The 18502-nt window shown below is 36.5% G+C and overlaps 1 protein-coding gene across 2 annotated transcripts in view; it reads left to right on the forward strand.

The window, feature by feature from the left end:
* Positions 1-236: 236 nt before the first annotated feature.
* BIN4 (double-stranded DNA binding protein) overlaps positions 237-18502 on the forward strand; it is a 160588-nt gene continuing 142322 nt past the window's right edge. For both annotated transcript variants that reach the window (XM_089812844.1, XM_089812845.1), the window contains exon 1: positions 237-390. In XM_089812844.1, the coding sequence (XP_089668970.1) occupies positions 343-390 (48 nt within the window). In that variant the 5' untranslated portion in view covers positions 237-342. The remainder of the gene's footprint in view (positions 391-18502) is intronic.

Raw genomic sequence — 18502 nt, forward strand, 5'->3', positions numbered from 1 at the left:
CCAAGACTGGTTCCCTGATGGGCTCTTTGTGAGCCATTTAATTTCACCAGTAGACCAAAGACCCATTGACACAATCGCTAATTTAAAATGTGATATATCTTTGCTCCTTAGACACGAGTTAAAATTCCTTCGTTTCATTTCATTCACAATGTCGTCTCCTAAGTTGTTTGGAGGGTTATCTGGACACCCGAGAGTCCCATTAAACTTCCATTGCGCGGGCTAGTTTAAAATTCCGTGTCGTTAACACGGCGGTCAACTCAATCCAAGCGTTCAGCTCGAGCAGAGAAACGAAATTCTTTTCATGGCACATTGAAGAATAGTAGCGGCGCTACAAATTACGAGATGGATCGCAACAGGGAAGCGTCCCCTGACTGGCTGAGGGAGTTTCAGGTATTATCGTATTTTATTCTGAGTCACTAAATTACGAAATTCCAGCAGATGTTTTACAACTTTTGCCCCTTTGCGCCTGTGTTAATCTTCGTTCAAAACCCTTCTATTTGTTTTCTTTCTTCTCTTCGACCGTTTCTTTAATGTAAGAGATTATGATTTAACTCGAAAATTAATGGAAGAAATAATGCTTTACGTGCAGAATCTGTGTGCTTGGTATCAACTTCTTATTTTATTTTTCTTCCAATTTCGTCTCAAAAGTTATACTTTTTAAGGCATTTTTACATGACTTACATACGTAAGAGGATATTTTATCTCGTTTTTTTCTTTGTGCGCCATTCTTTGGCATTCGGGTCAAAGATCAGATTCCGTATCTCGGGGGAATTTAACCTTGGTGAGGTGTCTTCAAGCTGGTCGTCTAATCAATTGGACTTCCCTCGTTTCTCTGCTTTATGTAGTTTCTCGTTGGGCAATCCTTGACATGTAATGCACAAGCAACAAGATGCTTAAGATCTCATCTAAACGGTTCTAATTGTTGTTTGAGGAGATTTGATTCATCTTTGAACTAACCTAAAGCTGACATGTGTAATTTGTTGAAGAAATTGAGGGAGTAAGAAGATCATTTTTGGGCAGTCTTTCTTTATGTAACTAATTTACGGAGGTCCGATCCAACATACAAAGAATCCCAAGCCAATATGTGTAACAGGATGAAGTTTTGCCAAATTTATGGAATATGAATTTCAAATTTCAATTGTGCATGAGAAAATGGAGTATCTTTTTCTTTGTAGATAGTTGGCAGAGATTTGAACCACCATCAACAAATTTCAGTCTAACATGTGTAATTGGTTGAAGTTCTGTTAAATCGAAGGAGTATGAATTATCTTTTCCATGCTAGGTTGAGGATGCTCTTGCAGCTGTACAGCTTGTTGAATATGACACTACTACCCAATTTAATATCTTCCCGTCTCCTTTGGGGTTAAGACTAGGGCTACTAATGGGAAGCCTGCATTCTTTTACCACTTGAGCTCATTCCATTTGATTCATGGCATTATATCTTAATAAATACTGTCTAGTTAATCATTTACTATCAAAATATTTTATTGAGATTTTCAAAACTCTACTCAGAGTTGTAGCTGTAATATGCTCAAGGTCAGAACTGATCAGCATCTAATATTAGTGTGGAGCTAGGAGAGTGCTTGTAGAAAGTAGATTTATTCAGCAGACTGCATAAGAAGGCTTCAATATACTTCATTAAAGAAACAGATCCACTCAATATTGTCAGTGTGGCATTGGTTTACAGGTGAAGAGTCTTGGCTAATGAATAGCCTATCATAGTTCCATTCATGACATATGCATTGAAGTTCTGTTGAATTGGCATGCAATGAAACTTTAAAACTTCTTGAAGAAAATGATATACGATTCATTTTGCTTCTTTCTTCCACAGTTAATTCTTCCTTTTTCTTCCATTTTGGGCAAGCCATTTTTTACCATTAATAATTTAATTTAAACAAAGAATCACACACGGCATATATTTTATTAACTGAATACAACCACCTTATATTATTTCCTCAACACACATCTGATAGCCTTGTCATACTTTGCCAAGAATGACATAATCCTCTTTAAAATGTCCAATGTTTATTACCATCATAAAACAGTGTTAACAGTGGTCATCAACTATGTTTGTTTGAAAAGGGTTCTTTATCCAATTAGTGCATTTCTTAGCTAGTTATTCGCTTAGGTCCTCTTTACACTAGATAAGTTTACTAAGGGATAAGGTTATTGAGCATTCATGACCTTGAGTTGTCACACCTCGTAGGATGACAACACTTGTCACAATCCTATTACATCCGATCTCTCCCCTTGGCCTATATAATCAAGGGATTACCCTTGTAATTTCAATTGTCAAGCTCATTGTAAGTTTTGCATTTTGAGTGGAATACTGTTTAATTAATTATTCTTTCTCATTTCTGATTTCTCTATTTGGTTGCCTTCATTCGTTCGCATATTGTGTAGGCTTTTCAGCCAAATCTCGCAAGTTATGTAATATATTGTCCAAATTTAATTGTCTTATTCTTTTGTACACAAAACAATATATTTTGCTTCTTTCTTTCACTTTTTTCCCCTTTACATATTAGTCTTAACATGCCTTTTGCTAGTAAAGACAAACTCGTCTTAAAAGGCCCATTGTTTCTTATCATCATAAAACAGTGTAAACAATGATCATCAATCATGCTGAATCTGGTTCAGATTTAGTCATGTCTGGATTCCTTTTACATAATTATTTAATTTTGCTTCTTTCTTCGTTGTTTTTTTACCCTCTATTGGGTAAGTTAATTTAATAAAGTCAATGAAAAACCACATACCACATATTGAATCAACTGAACATAACTGATCTTTTGTATCATTTCCTGAAAACACATATGATAGCCTTCACATACTTCTTGACATGAAAGACTGGACTCTTGTTGAAAGGCCCAATGTTTGTTAACATTGTATTTGAGAGTAGGAAGTTGGGAGTGATCAAGAAGAGTTGTTCAATCTATGATAAGGAAATGTTAGCCATAAGGCAACTTTTTCAATCTACGATAAGGAAATGTTAGCCATAATGCATGCTTTGGCTAAGTTTGGGCAGTACTTGGTTGGAGGGAGATTCATTTTTAGAACATATTAATGGCCTTAAATACTTCCCAAATCAGAAAGATCTCAATGATAAGCAACACAAATTGATTAGCAAACTTCAAGCCTATGATTCTGATATTGATTATGTTTAAGGGAAGAGGAACATAGTGGTTGATGCCTTGTCAAGAAGGCTACATCTATGCCCAATTTCAGAGGTAGCAGCAGATTGGAAGGAAAAAATTGCAACAAAGGTTGAATATGCTAAGAATGCCCTTGCCAACAACATTCTAGATGGCACACTAAAAGATGACAGGCATAAGGCAAGAGAGGGTCTTATTTCTAGAAGGAAATAATCTACCTCTACGTAACATGTCCCTGTAGACAATAGCAACAATAGAATACCCTTTAGAACTAGTAATGGCATTGGCGCCTCTACCTTCCAGTCAGAGGAATTCATATCAGAATCAACAAGCATTCGCCAAAAGGACAAGCAAGAACAAGAGATTTACCCTGCCAGTAGCGCCTCAGACTAAGATCAAAATGCAGAGTACTAAGACATTTCATCACATTCCTATGGTTGTCACAATGGCTATTATAGGTCACATGGTGAGAACTGTGAAAGTTTCTCATGGGAAGTCATGGAGGATGACATACTTAAGTATGTTTATGAATGTTAGGTATGCCAACTAAATAAGAGTGAACATACTCACCCAGCTGGTCTATTGCAGCCCCTACACTTCCTTCTCAGAAGTGGGAGAGTATCTCAATGGACTTAATCACATGACTTCCCAAAGTGCAAGAGAATGATTGTATCTATGTGCTAATTGACCAATCGACCAAATTTGCTCACTTTTTGGCTATTTCAGCAGAGTATACAGCAGTGCAGGTGGTAGATTTGTCCTTAATAGAGGTGTTTAGATTTCATGGGACAAGTTCATGAGCTTGTTTTTTGCAGGAGTTCGTGAAGGTGTGTGGTCCTAAGTTGACTGCTGGCACTAGTTACCACTCAGATTAATGGACATGCAAAGATCAATGATAAATGTGTGGAAGGATACATACACAATTATGTTTGAGGGTAGTAGAAGCTATGTGTTAAATGGTTGTATTAAGGGAGTTTTGCGACAACTTTGCATTCTATATGACTTTTAGGATGTTTCCCGTTATGGCTTTGTATGGTTATGAAGTTCCTAGCTTCATTAATTTGATTTTTGAGGACTATATAACACCCAGAGCTAGAGGGTTTTAGGAGAGTCAGGATATTATGAGATTTTTGAGGGAAAATATACAACATACTTAGAAATAGTGTAAGTTACATGCCAATCAACATCACATTGAGCAAGCATTTGATGTAGGAGACATGGTTTATTTGAGACTGTAGCTCTGTAGGTGGTACACTCTCAAAAGGAGTGTGTCAAAGAAGCTCAAGCCTTCTTTCAATGAGTCTTTCAGAGTCACAAGGAGGATTGGAGAGGGGCTTATGGGCATAAGCTACCCGAAAGTGACAAGGTACACAACATCTTCTATGTATCTAGCCTTAAAAAGGTGTAATGTGATTCATTTTATAGAGTTGCCTCCTTCGTATGAGGAAGTCAATCTAATATTGATTTCATAGGCAATGTTTGATTTGAGGGAGTGTACACCACAAAGGAGGACTGTCAGGGAGTATTTAGTGAAGTGGAAGAACTTACTAGTGGAGGATGTTATATGGGAGAGTGAGAAGACTTTACAACCTCCAAAGTTGTGACTACTTGGGGACAAGCAATCTTGGGGAGGGAGGACGTAATGCCCCCTTCTTTCATCTAGTTCAGTATGAGGTTTCCATTAGTCTATTCCCGAGTTAATATAGGACAAGTAGATATAATTTGGGGATTCAGTGTCGTGAGGAGAGCTCCAACAGTGGTTTTGACCATTTCTATTTTTAGTAAGTGCAAAATAACACTTAGTCTTTTCTTCTTTCTTCTCTCAGTTTAGTGCAATACTTTCTAATTTTGGCATTGATGAGTTCCATTGTATTCAAGATGGTATTTGATTTTTCCACTTAAGTATTTTATAAGCTTACTTTAAAATTAAGTGATGGTAATGGGTTCATGAGATGCTTCCCTTGTTCAATGCCTAGGAATAAGGTAACTTTAAAGTTTTTCTAAAAGGGGGAAGAAAAAATTCCTAATGTGATGCCAAGAAAGTGGGACATTTTGATATTTTGAAAGATTACTATTTTAGCATCCCAAAAATGATGCCAAGACTTCGGGATACAATGATTTTTAAGTGTTATATTGTGAGCTCTAGAGATGGGTTGAATGTTTGACGGTTCATTTCATGCGCTTTTAAAAATGAAATGGAGGGAAATTTATCCAAGTTCAAATTAAAAAATGGAAGGAAATATATTCAAATTCATATCAAGATTGCCCTAATTCTTCCTTCCATTAATAGTGGTTTGAGTTCTCTTTTGGTTATGCTTACTTTGACAATTTCATGTAATGCTATCAAATTGATCTTTGGAGTTCATCTTTAGCTGGATAGAGGATGGAATCCCTATTATGGGTAGCTGGTCTTAGTGGTTGTCAGTGAATTTATTTGTCCTTCAAAAACAAATACACAAACTGACTCTACATGCCTGAGAGAAGAACATCTATACACAAAGATCATCTATTAAGCTTCTCATATTCACAGAAGAGAAACTATAAAAGAATGAGCAGTTTGCCAGACATAGATCATTCCAAATTCACAGATTCAGAAATACAATTTATTTTTCGGCTTAACAGAGTGAAACATGTGTGGAAATGAACACAAATTCTTTTAGAATTCATACTCTAAGGAACACATAATTTGCACACAGAGAAAATATGCATTCATTTTATGCCAAAACACCATATTCAGCAAACAGACCCCAACTTCTTCTGCTAACAGAAAATAATGGATAACGAAAGAGACTGTTCCTCTTTCCCTTGTAGCTTCTCCCTTGTTACAGTCAAATGAGAATCATCTCTTTCTCAGAGTAGCACACAAATTTCTGAAAAGAAGGAAACCCCCCACCTCCCTCTTTGCCGTCTTTTTGCATTAGATAGTTCTACGGGATGATTATTCAGTTTCATAACTGAATCTTGAAAGGATTATATATTTAATCTATCTTTTACCTTTCATCTCCTGATAACTTTTCCACTTTTAGAATTTGATATCTTTATAAACTATTGATGTAAAAGTTTATAAGAATATAGTTCAACATATTAAAATGATATTTGGAGAAGTTGTATTTGAATGTATTAATCCAAAATGAAAATATTCTTGATGATAGGTGGACCAAAAAATATTTTTGATAGTCAAATTTGGTCTTTGTTTGGGGCCATAAGTTTTTATTGCATCATTAGATTTTCCTCATTTTTGGATATGTTGACGTAATCCTAATTCTCTATGTGCTCACTGGAGCGATTCACAAAATAATGTCCAAGTCAAAAGTTATTTGGTATTGAGCATGGGTTTATAAAACTGTCATGAAATTAGAATTGTTCACATTCCCTCTATATAAGATCACTGCCATATATATTTTTTAAATGCATTGTGGCATTTATGGATTAAGAGTTTGATGAGGCCATACTTTGTGCTGTCTCTGCATCCTTTAGAAAATCCATTCAGCCTTGGGCTCTATCCCATAAACCATGGTTCATTCTCCATATATAATTTCTGTACAAGCTTCTTTTAATCTTTGTTTCTATTTCTATAAGATATATTAAACTCATCGACGAAGACCATCTAAGTTACCAGATTCTCTCATAGACCTAGGGATTCCTGGTTCAATTCTCTCAAATGCCTGGTCCTTGTCAGATTCTGTCAAATTTCTGCTACAAAGACTGAATTTTGTTAGGAATTCCTCAGAGGAACCCTGGTAGAATTCAGACAACTTTTGAGTGACTTTGGATTCCAGCACAGGAATCCAGACATAATTTCAAATAATTTGGTCAAAAAATACCCCTTTTTGTTACTTTTTTGAAAAGTTTTTAATGCCAAACTAGACAAGCACATGATTAGACTCAAATTACTGATCATATTTAATTTGAATTAAATGCTACTTGAGAAGAATCAGGATGTATGAAATTGTCACACATCCATTATGGAATGTATGAAACAATACACCATAATTTGTGCATATAGGCTAATATGTATAGAAAACTATGGATTGAACAAAATCTAAAGAGATCTTTGCTGTGGTTAAATCTGTTTAAGTTGTAGCTTCAGTCGGATTGATTCAATCTGATATACATTATTGTTTTGGCAAATCATCATTTCCTATATATACTTATCTATGTTAAATAATATATATTATTGTATATCATACATATATATATTACTATATATATATATATATATATAATATAGTATATATATATTGTTGTACATATTATTATTTATGTTAATATAATATTATTAAGTGACGATTACACCATAGAGACATGTTTCCTCCTCTCTTATTTATATGAGATCCAAATCTGCATTTGGAACACATAAATTACAATGGCCATGTTAGTAAATTTGTAGAAGCGATCTTTGTTACTCAACATGGTATCAGAGCTAAGCTGCAAATGTAAATCGAATAATAGATGCACAAAAGGGAGGTTATCAACACGTGGCGCCCAAAAGTCCCAAGCAGAGAAGCACATTTATATGGTTGAGTCCATTGAAAGAAAGGGCTTGTTGGCACTTTGGGTATGAAGAGATTTGCGTGGCTTTGAGCACTACAAGCCTTCACGAGAATTCACCAGTTCTTTTCAATGAAGATTTGCTATGCACGATGGGGTCGCAATTTCAGATTGGGACGTGTTCACCTTTTCTTCGTGTGCTATTTTGATTAGATGTAGCGCTCAGGATAGCTTCAGATATTATTGGGTAAATAATATTGAGATTGCAATACATGAAATAATGTATATATTTGAGTGCTACATGTAAAAGTCACTTGATAGTAATAAAAAATATTTAAAGGGAAAGTAGAAAGCACCAAGTGGCACAGACGAGTATAATCATTAATAAAGACATTTCCCAATCACACATATCTGGCCACGTCACTATACAGTGGGTAATAAGGACAATCATACTAGGTCGGTATGTATCAGAGACCATTGTCATTACTTAAAGTTTGTAAATATATGCATTAGGATAGCAACACCATTTTGAAGGTATGAATATGAATATAGTCGTGCTAATGTTTCATGAAAGTAATAACATGAAATGTATGGTTAAAGTAGCGAAACATAGCTATCACCCACCAATACGGGGATGCCATTGAACGTGCGGCTATTGCAGAGATCAAATCTTCCATCAAAAATAATGGAAGTACATAAATCTTCAAAAATTATTGTGTGAATCTGCATTCTTTTGTCTACAATATTGGCATCATCTAAATATGGTTGTTTTCATCGATAATTCTTGCTAGTGATCTTGATTTGAAATATAACATTGTATTTTGTTAAACATTTATCTAAAACATTTTAATAATCCCTTAGAAATGAATAGTAGGTGCTAATAGTTACAGTGATAGTGGTGTTTGAAGCTTACAAATGCAAATTGTCAAGAATGTCGATTCACGTCTTTGATTTCTACAAGAAGTAACGCAGTCGGTCATAACTATCACAATGCAAATATTGGGCGAATGACCTAGATACGATAAATTTTATATATGTGGTTGTTGATTTTTAACAAATCCGATCTGTTGGCCACCTAAACATGACAATAGGCTCAAACTCAATATTTAATATCATCAAATTTGAAGTCTATAAGAGATTTGGTTAACAGTGACTGGGATGTTTTCCAATCGTGCCAAATTTTCACATGAAATCAATGTAATTAAAATCACATTCTTTCACAACATGTCTAGTCTTTTGTATTTATTGGGTAGTTTGTCTTTCCATATCTACAACGACATATTGATAAGAGTTGGCAGAGATGAAACAATGTTTACACTTGTGCAAACTTGTAACAACAAACAACAATAATAGTGTTGAATAAAGAGACAAGGTTTGGATGCTCATGGAGATTACATTCTATGATTGCTTGGTAAGGATCAACTATAAACATAATTTGAAGCGATGACTTCCTGAGAGCTATGATATGGTCTTGGTTGACTGCTTACATTGAAGGAAGACAACACTTACGTATATCATTGTGTTGAGGTGGTTCGATCATAGAATAAACTGCTCACGAGTCACAATTTTTCCTCACAACTGCCTTGCACGACATATCAGAATGTCTAGTGAATCAAGAGGCGCTAACGAGCACCATATTCATATCTATTAATGTTTCCGTCCAACAGAAAGAAATCTAAGTAATTGAGCACGACTCCACTCTTTTCGCTATGGCACCCACAAATAAAGCATGGCCTGAATGGGTGACTCAAACCTTCAAGCAATGTTCCTTGTAAAGTGAACATTTATAGGGGTGGTTTTGCAATGATATATTTTTCCAAGTCATAAACAATGGAGTTGTTATAATATTGATGATAAGTATATCAAATACTATATAGGCACGTTGACTAGAGCAATTGAATGGAAACCATATGAGATCAAATGACCTTCCTATTACATATAGACAAATGGATGAAGGAATACAAATGCATATGTATTCACAAATTACAATAACTTGAGGATGGGTGATCTTTAGGTTAAGTTTTATGTTAAGGCTTAATCATCCTATTGACCATGGAGATTTGACTTATTTGAGGGTATATTAACCTGAGAAGTTGGTGCATCTTAAATTCTTGTGAGATTCTCATTCAAAAACAAAGTTGTCAAGGAAGACTCTCTACACTAATCCTTGTGAGGACTAAGCAAAATCAAATTGAAGGATCTGTTGCTAAAGGGGATCAAGTACTGTTTGAAGGGCATTATCTTTTGACTACAAGAGATGGAAGGAAATAGATGTCAAGAACGTACGACAAGACATTGAAATAGGATAATTAGATGTGATTTTTCTTGTCGAGAGTAGATAATTTATATCTGCAAATACTTTAGATTGATTGGGTAATTGAGGCATTTGATGGTCACTTCAGACATAGAGGTCGATAAACTCATGAATGATTGTCAAATATAATGAGTAGGAATTTTACATTGTGGGGGGAGTAATAGTCAATGTTCTATTCCCCTTGTTTGACAAATGCTTATATGGAGACGTTCTCTGATTTGTTGCACATGGACCCTCATCAAAGCAATTGTATCAAGGATGTTGATTTACAGATAAGTATTCTTATCTTTTACATTTATCTCTCTCTTATTTGTAATTCTATACATACTATAAGGGTTATTTGCCTTGATCTTTTCCTTTATGTTTGAGGATGTTCTTACAGGAAAAGGGTTGGTACTTTACACATGCTACCAAATATTGTGCAGACTCAATCTAATGATAGTAGCTCTAAAGACCTTGATGATCAAGATGGATTAAGTGAGGTTCTTGAAGCAAACATCTTTGATGATTGAGATTATGAATTCCTTCTACATTAAGAGGGAGTATGACACTTCTTCTAAGGCAATGCAAGGAGCTTAGAAGATTAATACTCAGAGTGAGTCTAGAAATACATTTGTGTGACTGCATGACGTTGATGGGCATACTCCTATGTATATCATGAGGAAGTGATGACTTATCACCAGAAAATCAGAAAATTGATATCAAATTCAGAGTAAGTTTGGCAAGAATCCTTGAGGGAAGAGAGCCTCTAAAGGAGTAATTATTGGACCTGACTTCCCAAGATCTTTGTTCAGAGGGAGAATTTTTAAGCTGCAATCCTTTGTAAATGACATCTTCTCTATGAGGAGAAGTTCTAAGTGAAATTCCTTGTAATGCACTCCTCTTTGTGAGAGAGAATTGAGGTGAAAGTTTGTTTGCCATCCTCTGACTTGGTTCATGGTGGTTACTATTTCGCACATGATATGTAATGAAAGTTGATAATCTTTCATGTGTGTAAGGTCACTATTGTAAGATGACGACCTTGTAAATAGTTTGACCCATCTTCTAGATACGCTAAATTAATTTGTAGCACCTAAATGTGCTGGGTGTGTAGGAGCAAGTGTTATCGTGGTTCTTTGGGCCGGATTTTTCCGGACACCATGATAACCAACTCATCATGGTTCTTTGGGCCGGGTTTTGCTGGAGACCATGATTACCAACTCATCATGGTTCTTTGGTTCGGATTTTACCAAACACCATGATAATGAACTTGTTATGGTTCTTTGGGCCGGATCTTGCCACACACCATGACATAGTTACTATTATAGATCACTTAAGTTGGTGTTTAGGCTTATATTAAAGTTGAGGAAATTGTTTCAATTGTGTGTTATGAAAGGTGAGAAATTTAGCCTCATAGTGAATTGAATACCATATTGAGATGATACCTCTTCATATACTTGAGAGCATAATGTGTTCTACAAATCCTCCCTAGTTAAGAGGGAGTGCTAAAGTTGTAGCTTCAGTCGGATTGATTCGATCTAATATACATTATTGTTTTGGTATTCCTATATATACTTATCTATGTTAAATAATATATATTATTGTATATTAGAGTATATATATATATATATATTGTTGCACATATTATTATTTATGTTAATATAATATTATTAAGTGATGATTACACCATTGAGACATGTCTCTTCATGAGACATGTCTCCTCCTCTCTTCTTTATATGAGATCCAAATCTGTATTTGGAACACATTAATTACAATGGCCATGCTAGTACATTTGCAGAAGCGATCTTTGTTACTCAACAAAATCTAGATCCAAAGCCTGATTTCTTGGCTTCATCCAGTCTGATCCAAAGCTGCTTTCTTTGAATCATTGAGTATGACAATTAATGTGTGAAGCTTACAATATGGAACAATCACAACATTGACCTTAAACAGGCCTATAGCATTACTTCCTGTGCTTCTAATTTGCAACAGCAGAATGATGATGATTTGCTTGATGATTCTTGATGATATTTGATCGTGATGGCTGGATATTAATGTTGACCTTACTGTTTTCGAGCTGAAACATTGATATGGTGGTGTATTTTTCTATGTTGCTTCAAAGTTAACATAGTGGTGTATGAACTTATTTGCTGTTGCATATTTGTACATATATACATTTACACACACAGAGACACATTTAAAAACATATATACTTGTACAAACGAACCTAGAACAAATCCGAACCCAACCCCCAAAAAAATTGAATGAATTTCGAACCCGATTCCACACCTGAATCCGAACCGGCAACTTAGAAGATCATGTAGTTGGTTCATGAATTTGAACAATATCTCAATGACATATATGTCCTCTCTTTATGCTTTATACCATTTTCTGCTATATCTTGCTATGTTCCAACCACATGTCTTTGTCTCCTAAAGTTATAGTCTATATTCTCTATCACCATTAATAGGGATACCTCCATTTACATACAACATCAATAGCCTGGAGATTGTCAGGCTCAAAGAGAAAGCCCATGTTGTATTAGCTTGCAACAAAATTAGCACTTTGACCCAACATTGAAATTGGAAATGGTTGGACCTTAATAAGTTTATCAACCTTACCCAGCCTCTGCAAACTTTGTCTGACAGTCAGACAAAACACAGACTCTTGAATTTGTTTTTGGTTTACAAAAATAGCCAACATTTCAAATTGAGGCATATAGGTTCTTTGTCTTGTTAGCCACTTGAATCTGACCCCTGAAATTGATCCCTTTTGAATTGCTGAACCATTGACCTTGTGTGAACCCTGTTGAACCTGGTCAAACCACCTTAAACCTTTGAGCTGGGATGAACCTAGTTGAAGTGGTTTAGGGGGGTTCAAGGACCCGAGCTTTCATTTAGCCAATTTAAAAGGAAAAATGGGTATGGAAGCACAACATGCAAATAAACAAGTTGGCTCAATTTTTTAAAAAATTGGGGCACTATAAGTGGGTCAACAATTGGTTCTGCCTGGGGACTACCTTTTCGTGCAAAAAGTTGAGAAATCCCAGAATCTCTGGTTAAGAATAACACTGCAATCCATTGGGTGAATAACAAAGTCAAGGGAAACAGAGCACAAGGAGATGCTTGCAAATGGGTGGAGGGGAGCAAGGTGAACTAACAAGCCAAAGCTAACACCAAACCAAAGCTAAGCTACTCACAACAAAACTTGCAAAGAAAAAACTGATTTGCAATCATATACATAGGTAGGAAACTCCCACCACAAAAACTAGAGATAAGAAAAACTTACACGAAACCATCCATCGGCTGAGAGAAGTATGAGCCCCTCCTGAACAATGACTTATGCTCAGATGAAGTAACCCACAACAACAAACATTTGACAATCTCCTTCGTGAGCAAACACTCATTCTTAAAAAGCCATTTTTCATCATGAAGTTTTATATCTTCTAGAGTCCTTTCCATAGTACTTTCCAAATAATTTTCTATTCCTAGCTGAAAAAAACAATGCTCAAGAATTTCTTCTAAAAAGGCTTCGTAATCTTCATAATTGCTGCTATCAAGGCCATCATTCTTCGCATAATCTTTAGCATTTAGATTTATCTTGGAAAAGAAGAACATTTCATCTAGCATGGGATCAACTCTCGCAGAGATATTTTCTTCATTTCTATCCAAAATAAAATCATCATTAAACATACAATGCATTCTACTTATTCCTTCATTTAACGCTTAAGACACATTTTTATGTTTTTCAACCCCATCTTCATGAATTAAACCAACACCATTAAATTCAAGGAAATGAAATGAAGGCTTTTTTATCAGCATAACATTTTCTATAGGAGTTGAATCAAAACCTGTTTCTTCTATGGAAGCATTATCTTTTTTAATGGATGACAAGGACCGCTCTATGATTTCTTCGTCATGAAAATAAGCGCTACCCAAACTGTCTAACATTTCTTGGGGCTGCAGTGTTTCATTAATCTGACTGTTATCTTGCACCATATTTAATTCAAAATTCTCTTTTCCAACCGAATGCTTAGAATCTGTTAAAAATCTTTACTAGAGCACAACTTAACTTCTTTAACACAATCTCCCTTGAATAGATAACTTTCAATAAGTATTTCTTTATCCTCAAAATAAAATGTTTCTACAATGGGCTGATTATAAACTTTCAAACATAAAGAACCATCCTTGTCTATCTTTTCAGCAAAAGTTTCATACTCCGGTTGCACAAATTTGAGAACTTTCATTTTTAAAACTATTTGTAACAAGATGGCTTTCCATACCTCTGAAATTAAAAGTTTCTACCTCAGGAGTAAAGAAAGATTCTAGTAAGATTTTTAGGCTCTCAGGCTCTTTAATTTTGTCTTCGTCATTCTTGCTTGATGATATCGGATCTTCTTGAGGCTAGATTATTGTTGTTTAGGCTTCTTGCTTGCTTAAGAATGGATATTTTACAAGAAATGAAACAAGATGAGAGCATTGGAACTTCATCACCATCAACTTATAGTTCCCTTTTTAGCTAAGATACCCTCTTTTCATACTCTTGTAGCTCTTTCAATTTATGAAACCTGTTGCAGAGGCTTCTTCAGTAAAGCATGGATGCATGGTCGTCTTCTAGACTTAAGTTGGTTCTTACAGCATGAGAGATGCTTTCCTTGCAACGATCCCAGAATTCATGTGGCATCATATCATCCCTCTCAAGGATTTCGAAGCTGGTGGTATTTGGTTTTCCTTTTCTTACAACCTTTGTATTCAATATGATTATTTAATAGAGTCGCCAATCCTATATGCACAGATAATTTCAAATCTGAAGATAATAAATCAAGTGCTGATCTTTGTTTCCGTCTCCCTTGCGGAGTTACCAAAAATCTGTTTGTGAACAGATTTGTCCTTCAAAAACAAATGCACAAAGTGACTCCACATGCTCTGAGAGAAGAACAAAGAGCACTAAAAGTTAGATTGATAATGTTCCTTTGAATTGAAAGGCACAACTCCCTTTTAGAAGATACTCAAAGAATTAACTACTAGTTATGTCTTTAACCAAAAGACACAAAGGCAAGTGACATTCATTTATCAATATGATATGAATGCAATTTCAGAATAAAGAATCAAAGAGAAATGAAAAATGACATAAAGATCATCTATCCATCTTGTAGAATGGGATTTAACACAAATTACACAAGGAATTATAGCATAGATTCAATATTATCAATAGAACATTCATTACTAGTACCAGAATACCAAATAGCGAGGAAATGTTATTTCTTTTATTGATTACCAAAAACATCCATGCATCAATCATATTCCGAAGTTCTTATATAAGGTTTGGTTGGTTGGGAAAACCAACTGACATATTCCCTCACTTCCTAACTACCCAACCCTCACAATCTTAACAAGTTCTAAATACAATATTACTTTATTGTGTACTACATCTATCCCCCCCAAAAAAGAAGTCTTCCAAACGACTACCCAACAAACTAGAAAAAAAAAACTAGGCTTCAAGAAGAAGGTTGGGAAGACATTCCTCTACTCGGGGTTCTATAGAGTCGTAGTTCGCACTCAGGTGCTTTCTTTTTGACCTAAACCCCCTGTAAAACTCATAAAGCATCCATCTTCTTTGTTTCAGCTGCTGCGATTCCATCTTCCAAGGCAGCTTTTTCTATGTGCCAATTCCCTTCCAGGGATGCCTTTTTTGCCTTCCACTGTTCTGCTAGAGTAGCTTTTTCGATCTCCTATTCGTTAGCCCTTTGTTGTTGCAAACTCTTTCCTTGTTGGAGCTCTAAGTATGTCCTCCAAAATGCGATTTCCATGCCCGCAAGTGTTTGAATGAGAGGTGGTTGTTCCTGAGTTAGAGGTATAGCGTATAGTTTTAATCATTCCGTAGCTTCTTCCTCTTGCTCATATCCACTCTGTTGAAGCAACTCCCAATCCTAATGACAACCTTGCTGCATAAATGCTACTAATGATTCAACTGCTCTAACTATGGCCCCCATATTATGATTTTTAGCCTGCGTGATCACTTCTCTAGTGGAATGTTGCATAGCTTGTAATTCTTTGAGGAATATAGCAGCCCTATCTTCAAAGGAAAATGTTGCAGCCGGTTCTACTCTCGCACTCTGTATTTTTGTAGGATCTTCATCTTCTAGCTCTAGAGGGGTGGGTGAAGGTGGAGAGATCATCCCCTCTTCCTCCAGTAGTTTATCGATCTCCTCCAGAATTGTGTCCTCAATTGGCATATTCTCCACAACTGTAGCGTCCTCCACCTGCTTCTCCTTTTGAGCTTCCATTTTGCTTGTGGTTTGCACCACCGAAGCAATAGGATGGACTACATATGTACCTAACTGTGTTTGCAACCTCACCTTGTGTGCACACTGTTTTAGGCATCAGAGATCTATCACCTTGGTGCAGGGTTGGGGCTGCTGATTTAATGGGAACAATTGCGCTATTGTAGGAAGGGACAGTCTCATGGCCCCCCATTTAGGAATGTGTTGTTAGTGTTGATTGCCTTCCTCTTCCTGCATAGTCGCCTTGTCTTTTTCCATCACCTCTAAGGTACGACCGTCCTCAACCTCTGCCATAGCGGTGCTTCCATGGGCTCCTTCCTTTCCTTGGTCACTTTCATTCGTACGCCTATTGGCCATTGTACCATTCATCAACGTGCTTAGGCCAGGTTGGTGAATTTGGGCATACTCGGGTACCTTTGTGGGCAGTGGTCCTCCTGTTGGTGGTAAGAATGTGATATCACCAGGCGTGCCTTTGAAATGACTTAAGCGAATCTTGGCCTCCTGGGAGTCCTAAGATGTGTTTGTGCTACTCTCCCCTTCTTCAGAACCATCGTCTCCAGTATCTTTTTGACTTGAATCCTCAACAGATGCTATTCGTACAACCGCCTATTTATGTTTCTTTTTCTGAGGTTCTCCTCCACTTCTTTTGGAGGTGTTCAAGTGCATCCAATATGTCATTGTTGGTTTGTAGGGTTCCACTCTGTTTGTTGCGACCAATGTCCCTCTGTGCTTAGGTGCCAATTGAGTATGAACTGCTTCCAAGAATAAGGCTATGGCATGATGTGGCATATAAAATGCCTTATGCTTTAGTTCCATGAATTCTTGTAGTCTCTCTGAGAGAAATTGTCCCCAGTTGTACACTTAGCCCCTATGCAATCCATTAACCATAGGTAACATCCATAGAGCAATATCTGATGTGCAGCTGTCGGCTGTGAGTTTGCTCTTGACCAAATCCACAATGCAATGCCATTCTTCATTGGCTATGAACACTTTCTTGAGGCCTCTACTGTTCTTCAAGATGCCTTCCCATTCTTGCTTCATGAGATCATATCGCACATTAATCCCAACTTCTTCTTCTTTTCCTCTAATGTCATTAGGGTTTTTGTCAATTCCTACCCTCGGTTGGGAATTCCAAACACCTTGTTTATTTCCTTGGTTGAGTAGGAAATTGTTAGAGTTTGGGGCAAATACTGGATTATGGATTGATTGGTTTTTTTGTCATAGCCAACCACCATGGTTCATAATATAGATTCAAACTCTTTCAAATCAAACATGGGCATAGAAATAATTTTATCTACCTCTGCTTTTCGTAGCGCCTCTTTGAGAAGATGGTTGTCTTCAACATGCTCTCACTAATTACGACATTCACTTCCCATGACGCTTTCAAAGGTAATGTTGATAGTCGTAATCTTTCCTGTAGCTTTCCTTCAGTCTCTTCTAGTTGTCATTTTCACCCCCTTCTTCACTAGCACAACTGAGTTTTTCTTCTTAGAATCATATATCTTCCCTTTACTAGGGTTCTCAAGGCTCAACTTAACCATTGTCCAATAATACGCAATTGCCCAATTGACAATAGTCTTGTCTTTTTCTCCCCAACTGCTTCTCCAACCCACGTGGTAAGAATTTTCCCCCTATTGCTGCCGAGTAACTTCCTTCTTATGGGTCGTACTTGTTCAATTCTTTATACCCAGCACAACCTACATCTCCACGCATTCTTGCCTTACAGTAATGATAGCAGGTACGACAATGATAGTTGGTACGACAGTGATGATAGGGACAAGCCGTATGATAGTGGTTGCTGGAGCAGGTCGTAGGATGAGAGCTGTTGGAATAGGCAGCATGACAGGAGCAACTGGGATAGGTCGTATGGTAGGAGTAGGTGGAATAGGTTGTACAGCAAGAGCAGGAGCAGACTTCATGCTTGGTACAGTGGGGTTAGTATGGACATCACAAATTTCTTTCGAACTGGGCCGCACACATGTGATTCCAACACATTAATCCGACACATTAATCCCAACCACTTCTTTTCCTCCAATGTCATCAGGAATTCCAAACACCTTGTTTATTGCCTTGGTTGAATAGGAAATTGCTAGAGTTTGGTGCAAATACTGGATTATGGATTGATTGATTTTTTTTGTCATAGCCAACCATGGTTCGTAATATAGACTCAAACTCTTTCAAATCAAACATGGGCATAGAAATACTTTTATCTACCTCCGCTTTTTGTAGTGCCTCTTTGAGAGGATGGTTGTCTTCAACATGCTCCCACTAGTTGCGACATTCACT

This window comes from Cupressus sempervirens, chromosome 2, assembly GCF_028749045.1.
Source record: "Cupressus sempervirens isolate cs-2001-9-10 chromosome 2, ASM2874904v1, whole genome shotgun sequence".
Lineage (NCBI taxonomy): Eukaryota > Viridiplantae > Streptophyta > Pinopsida > Cupressales > Cupressaceae > Cupressus > Cupressus sempervirens.